Source organism: Sinocyclocheilus grahami, unplaced genomic scaffold (assembly GCF_001515645.1).
Source record: "Sinocyclocheilus grahami isolate Dianchi unplaced genomic scaffold, SAMN03320097.WGS_v1.1 scaffold160.1, whole genome shotgun sequence".
NCBI lineage: Eukaryota > Metazoa > Chordata > Actinopteri > Cypriniformes > Cyprinidae > Sinocyclocheilus > Sinocyclocheilus grahami.
This window is the reverse complement of record NW_015505339.1, coordinates 1,189,828-1,196,929: the sequence shown is the minus strand read 5'-3', so window position 1 is coordinate 1,196,929 and position 7,102 is coordinate 1,189,828. Positions and strand designations below refer to the sequence as shown.

Genomic DNA, 7,102 nt, shown 5'->3' with positions numbered 1-7,102 from the left:
GTTCTGGTACTATGAAAAGTTTCCTGCGGTGCGAAAGGCCCTATACAGACAGAAAAACAGACAGACAGATAGGTAGACAAAGAATGACAGACAGATTCTTAAGAGGTTGTTGCTGAAAACTCAATCCTTTTCTTTTTCTTTGTAGCAAGAGGAGGCTGGAATGGCACTGTGTGGAGAACAAAACCCGGAATCAGCAACTGGCATATTTTTCTTATTTTATTAGCAGGATTTGCTCACCTCAGGACAGCTAAGGCCAGAGTGTGTGAAAAATGACGGAGCCAAAAATGTTGGGCCGGTGGAAGAGAGAGAGAGACAGTGTGAGGTCTCTGCAGGTCAACAACATCAGACTGACATTGGAGGAATCTTAAAGGGATAGTTCACTCCAAAAGTGAAAATTCTGTCATTGTTTACTTACCATCATGTCATTCCAAAATGAGAAAACTGTTTAGTTGCCAGCACTCTTCAGAAAAAATATAATTTTGTGTTCCAAAGAAGAAAAAAGTCATTTATGTTAGGAACAACATGAGGGTGAGTAAATGATTTTTCATTTTTGCGTAAACTATCCCTTGAATGCAAGGGAATAGTTGCCGCCTACATAGAGAATTTTACATACAGAGTTCTGGCATGGAACTCTATATGGCATAGTCCGATAGGTCTAACTCAATCTGACCTAATGACATCATTATCACATGGCACAGCTGATTGGTTCTCTCCTGTATCGGTAGCCAATGAGCTCGCTGCTCAACATTCGAATATATGACTAGTGCTTGCCGTAACAGTTGCAGTGAACTTCAGCGTCCGTCCGTCCATCTATCGCTGTTCTCCATACTTGCGAAATAAGTTGACATGCTTACAGTATGTTTACACGGCGTTTTAAATCATGGCAGGTGAGGGCGTTTTCATATGCATTTGGCCAATCAGTGTCTACTTACATCACGATTAGTACCAGTTGTGCTGGTTAGACCCTGCTCCGGAGTAGGAGCTAATTTGGTTCTTGAAAAAGGCAGTCCGGTACTAAAATCGCACCTAGTTCCGGCGGTGTGAACATGCCGAAAAGTGGGTAGTTCCACAGTTAGTTCTGGTACTATGAAAAGTTTCCTGCGGTGCGAAAGGCCCTATACAGACAGAAAAACAGACAGACAGATAGGTAGACAAAGAATGACAGACAGATTCTTAAGAGGTTGTTGCTGAAAACTCAATCCTTTTATTTTTCTTTGTAGCAAGAGGAGGCTGGAATGGCACTGTGTGGAGAACAAAACCCGGAATCAGCAACTGGCATATTTTTCTTATTTTATTAGCAGGACTTGCTCGCCTCAGGACAGCTAAGGCCAGAGTGTGTGAAAAATGACGGAGCCAAAAATGTTGGGCCGGAGGAAGAGAGAGAGAGACTGTGTGTGAGGTCTCTGCAGGTCAACAACATCAGACTGACATTGGAGGAATCTTAAAGGGATAGTTCACTCCAAAAGTGAAAATTCTGTCATTGTTTACTTACCATCATATCATTCCAAAATGAGAAAACTGTTTAGTTGCCAGCACTCTTCAGAAAAAATATTATTTTGTGTTCCAAAGAAGAAAAAAGTCATTTATGTTAGGAACAACATGAGGGTGAGTAAATGATTTTTCATTTTTGCGTAAACTATCCCTTGAATGCAATTGGGCGGTTTTGAATTTGATTGTGCGGGTAAAAATTGGCTTGGGCGGGTGGACAAAATTTGGGCTGGTTTGGGGTCAGTTTGGCGGTTTTCAGTCATATAAATTGCATAGGCTAATTGTTTAACAAACAAGCCCAAGTATGCATACTGCATCCAATCAGTCATCATAACGTAAGCCTACTACACACACACACTGCAGAGGTGCTGGTGCTGATGTAAACGTCGACAGCCGCACTTATCACGAGGGCTCAGCAGACAGACGTTATGATTCATGAGTGACAAGTTTTGTGTGAAATAGGGGGAGAGCGGGGCACAAAGTAACACTTTTTGACTTTCTCAAATTGTGTAAATCCACATGGGTTCAGAATACAATTTTATAATCCACAGTAATTTCACACTTGTCAAATATTTCGCTTTGTTTCATAATTACAGTGTATAGGCTTTTCTTTATTTACCCTCAAAAATTGGAAGTGAAATGTGACAACATACCCCGTAGGTGGGGTACATTGTAACATCTGAGGGGCACGTTGTAACATGACCATATAACAGCTTAAAATGTTATCTGATCGAATGAAAAAAATATACAAGACAAACTAAAATATTTTGTCAATAAAATAAATTAATTATTTCAAATAAAATAATGGCGTTTTTTAAGAATTAAAAATCATCTGATTTTGGAGTTTGACAATGAACACATTGCAACCATGCTTGGGACAGCCCACATAAATGAGCCAAAATGTTTTACATGTCTTGAAATAATAATTTCTTAAAATTAAACTTTGACTGTCAGTCTTTATTCACCTGTTTCTCGTCGTTTATAATAAAATGTATTAAACTAAATAGTGTGAATTACATCGCTAATGTCATAGAATAGCACAGCAGGGCACATTGTAACGCAGTGTTACAACATGCCCCATCTGCGCAACTGGAATTTAAAACTGGTTACTGTCTTCTGATAGTTATCGAAGTATTAAAAAATAATTTAAACTGATAAATAACAGATTGGAGATAAAAATAATAGCAGATTTGTCTCAATTTAAATGAGTAATAAAAACTGAGATGAAAAATTGACTTAAGCCAGAAATATAATTTTACTATGGTAAAATAAATGTTCAGTGATATCTTCAAAATACTTGGCGTACTTTTTCTCTATATAATGTTGATATAGTAACTAGTAAATGCTGTAAATTTGGTTATGCTTGCATGTGTGGAAATATTTAAACCACGTGTGTTACAACTAACCCCGCGTTACTTTGTGCCCCGTGCTCCCCCTACCTGCAACGTTGCTTTTTCCAATCACTTATATTGGGCACTTTTTGCATTTAAATTGGATTATTCTGACTGCTGACGTTGAAAATTATGCATTTCTTGATTGCCGTTTTGACAGTGTCAGCTTGAATATTTTATTCATGTTCGGTAGCCTAATTCCCTTTAATGTAGGCTATTTGCCCCGATTCGATCCGTTTACCTGGGAAATTTATCTAACGTTTGCCTATATAAATTATTTTGTCAACATTATTTTGTTTTAAGGAGTTAAAAATGGCCCATATCAACCTTGATTTACATATTCCATCACATTATTTAGACAGTTAAAGTTTTGGGCGGGTTTTTGTGAGCTTTTGGGCTGGAAATCGTCCATCTAATCTGGCAACACTGGTTGCAGCTTGCTTCAGAAACCCTCCACCTTCCCAAGCTCCACCTGTATAGATCTGCTACGAGGTGAACGTTCAGTGATATCTTCAAAAGACTTTTGAATTTTGGCGCACTTTTTCTCTTTATAATGTTGATATAGTAACTAGTAAATGCTGTAAACCCTCCACCTTCCCAAGCTCCACCTGTATAGATCTGCTACGAGGTGAATCATGTACATATATGGGGGTTATTTCATGTATGTTATATTTGCAGCAGCAATACTTCTTACATGCTCACAGCAGCATGTTGTGGATGTATTGGCAGTAGCAAGTCTCAGTACTTGCTCTGCTGCGGCAGCAGCATAGCAGATCTATTCCGCTAAAGCCCAAATACATTAACATTGTAATGTACATTACCATGCCAATCCCTCCGAGAGTTGTCATGACAGAACTGAGCTTCCTATGTTGCCATAGCAGAACATTCACTAAAAAGATCCAGTTCAAAATAATAATTTGTTTGTGAACTGGACATCACTCCGGACCGTTAGCCTGAGGCTCAGGATTACAGGTAATGATGTTGTAAATAATATTCAGTTTCTAGACCGATCATTGTGCTTCATAAGACCTCAATGTATCATCAGGAGCCACGGGTATTAATTTTGTCTTACCTGTATGTCCTTTTTTATACTGTTAAATTTCGGTAGCTACTGACTTGCATTTTATGAATCACCAAGGACCACAGTATTATAATCTTGGGTGGTCTGAGGGTAAATAAATTAACAAATGTAAATTTTTTGGAGAACTATCCATTTAACAGAGCTCATATTGCATTCTACACTGCATTCATATAGGCTGGAATAGTGAAAGCACTCTACAAATGAGTCCGTATGCAAGAGGTCACCCACAACCTACAAACACCTGGACTTCCTTGTAGAACAAACCCTGAGGTAAAATAAATAGCAGCAAACAGCTTTAAACTCAGTTTAAGAGCTCTGTTCCACCTCACGAGTAAAAATAGCGCATGCAAATCAATAAAGTTCAAAGTACATTTTAGCAGATGGAAAATAAAAATGTTCATTTATTGTACTGAGCTCAGAGTGTGGTTTTTAATACGGCTGCTGTGAGCTGTAACAGAGAGAGAAAGAAAAATAGAAAGCCCTGCAATTGATTAAAACTAAATGAGAAATGCAAATAACTGCAAGCTATAAAGCAGCACAAGACAATAACTTGAAACAATAACCAACAATAAATTATATACAACCTAAAAACGATTTATAGTGTCCTGGGCCACCAACAAGCCTGTGGTCTCAAGTGTATTAAAGAGAAAATCTTTGGCGACATGCTAGCAGCTAATAGCTGCACTTTAGTTTGTGGACATGTGTCTTGTAAATAAGCCTATGAACATATCATGACAGATGTTACGACTGCTATATTCTTTAATCAGGGACAGATAGACTAAATGGTCGGGCAATAAAGAAAATGGTGTGAGTTCCAAATAAAAAGAGATATTGAGCGGGACACATGCTACAACGATTTCCTCCGATAACTGCATATGAGACAGATACCGAATGAGACAGAGGAGTGAGGGTTTAGGGGGGAATATATAAAACTCTAGTCAGACTTTAGACATCCTTTTCGAATGGAAAACATTGTCATGTCATTTATTGATTAGTCTTCTGAGCTTTGGGGATGCAGGATTTCTCAGATTATCAATTTGTTCTTTAAAGAAAAGCTAAAGTTTTAATGTCTATAACAAACATCTATATATGCATGCATTTTTACGTCTCTGTAAATTTTTAACAAATGATTTCTAGATTTGGCATTTCAATTAAATTGGAACCATATACAGTACTGTTCAAATATTTGGGGTTGGACGTTTTTAAAATAAGGGGTGCACTAATTTGATCAAAAATACAGTAAAACAGTAATATTGGGAAATATTACAGTTATTACAGAAACTTTTCTTATTATTATCATCAATGTTGAAAATAGTGGTTCTTAATATTGTGATTTTATTTTTTACTTTGATGAATAAAAACATTCAAAAGAACAGAATTTATTTGAAATACAGACAGAAAGATACAAAATCTTTGTAACATTATAAATATACTTACTGTTACTTTAATTAATTTAATGCAGCCTTGCTAAATAAAATCATTCATTTATTTTAACGTCTGTCATTCTCCAATTTCTCCCGTTTTAGATTTCGGTGGAACTATTTGCTATCAAAACAAAAATAGTCCATATAACTATATAATATATAACAATACATTGTTACTTGTAACTGAAAATGTTTGTTTTTGTGCAATGCTACTATATCGACATCAATAGGTGTCATATAGGATGATTGTGATATTGTCTAGTGCAACAAAAAACTAAAAATTAAAGTGCATTATTTAAACTATTTTCCTCATAAATACTTGAAATCACCTAAAGAATGTTTTACTGTCCTTGTGGTGACATTTTGTAGGCAAAACCTGACCCATTAACTCCCTCCCTCTAAGGTCAATTGTTTTCTGAAGTGTTTGATGAATCTTTTGAACTCTGGATTATTACAGCCTGACTGCACTGACAGATGTGTAATTTCTCAAAATGTGAGAAATGAGTATACAAACCCACACACACACACACCCACAGGTTTGTTTTTATGGTTTATGGGGACTCTCCATAGGCGTAATGGTTTTTATACTGTACAAACCGTATTTTCTATTGCCCTACACCACCCCTACCCCTAAACCTACCCCTCACAGGAGACTTTCTGCATTTTTAGATTTTCATAAAAACTCTTTTAAAATAAAACGCCTTTTGAATTACGGGGACACTGAAAATGTCCTCATAAATAACCTTCTCGTTGTAATACCTATGTCATACCTATGTTATTATACAAATTTGTGTCCTCATAAACCACATAAACATGCACACACACACACACACACACACACACACACACACACACACACACAGCTCCTGGTAAAAGACTGCAAGCCTTAAATTGCTGTTTTGTAATTATCACAGTGGGGTTGACAAAAGAACAGTGCAGAAAGGGAGTATATACGTGTGTGTTTTTCCATATAGAAAACAGCGGCAGTGAGTTTTCAGTGAGCGTGAAGCTTCAGTATCATTGAACTTAATGGGACGAGAGAAAACCTCCTTGCAAAATCAATGCTGTTTAATGCAAGCACTTAGCACCGACAAAGCTTAAATTGCTGTTTTGTAATTATCACAGTGGGGTTGACAAAAGAACAGTGCAGAAAGGGAGTGTATACGTGTGTGTTTTTCCATATAGAAAACAGCGGCAGTGAGTTTTCAGTGAGTGTGAAGCTTCAGTATCATTGAACTTAATGGGACGAGAGAAAACCTTGCAAAATCAATGCTGTTTAATGCAAGCACTTAGTACCGACAAAACTCAGCGGCTGAACATGAAGACGCCTTCGAACCGAGCGAGTTCTCACCTGAAAGAAGACAGCCATGGCCGCAATTACTCGCTTCTCCCGTATGGCTGTGTTAAGACTGTCAAAGTCGTCTGAGTTATACATGAAGATCTGCATCTGTGTGAAAGAGAGAGAGAGAAATGTGAGAATCCTGTTAGTTGGAGACCTTTAGCCAATCAGATTGTAATTCTTACATTATCACAGACAAAACACACATAGTCCATTATCAAATCTAATATCTCATAATCTCATGGCCTCTAATCTGCCTCATCCTGTAATCTCCCGAGAGCGCTCGGATTCCTCGTGTTTCCGTTTCAAACGTCAGGCCCTGTCCATCCTCTTATCACTCTGATGGGATCTTTGGCAGTAGATCAGGCTAATAAATGTG

The 7,102-nt window shown here is 37.5% G+C and overlaps 1 protein-coding gene across 1 annotated transcript in view; it reads right to left on the bottom strand.

Annotated features, from left to right (window-relative positions):
• Window positions 1-6,831, bottom strand: part of LOC107592877 (receptor-type tyrosine-protein phosphatase gamma-like) — a 38,412-nt gene extending 31,581 nt beyond the window's left edge. Inside the window, exon 1 of the mRNA XM_016282454.1 lies at window positions 6,736-6,831. Within this exon, the coding sequence (XP_016137940.1) occupies window positions 6,736-6,831 (96 nt within the window). The remainder of the gene's footprint in view (window positions 1-6,735) is intronic.
• Window positions 6,832-7,102: the final 271 nt, after the last annotated feature.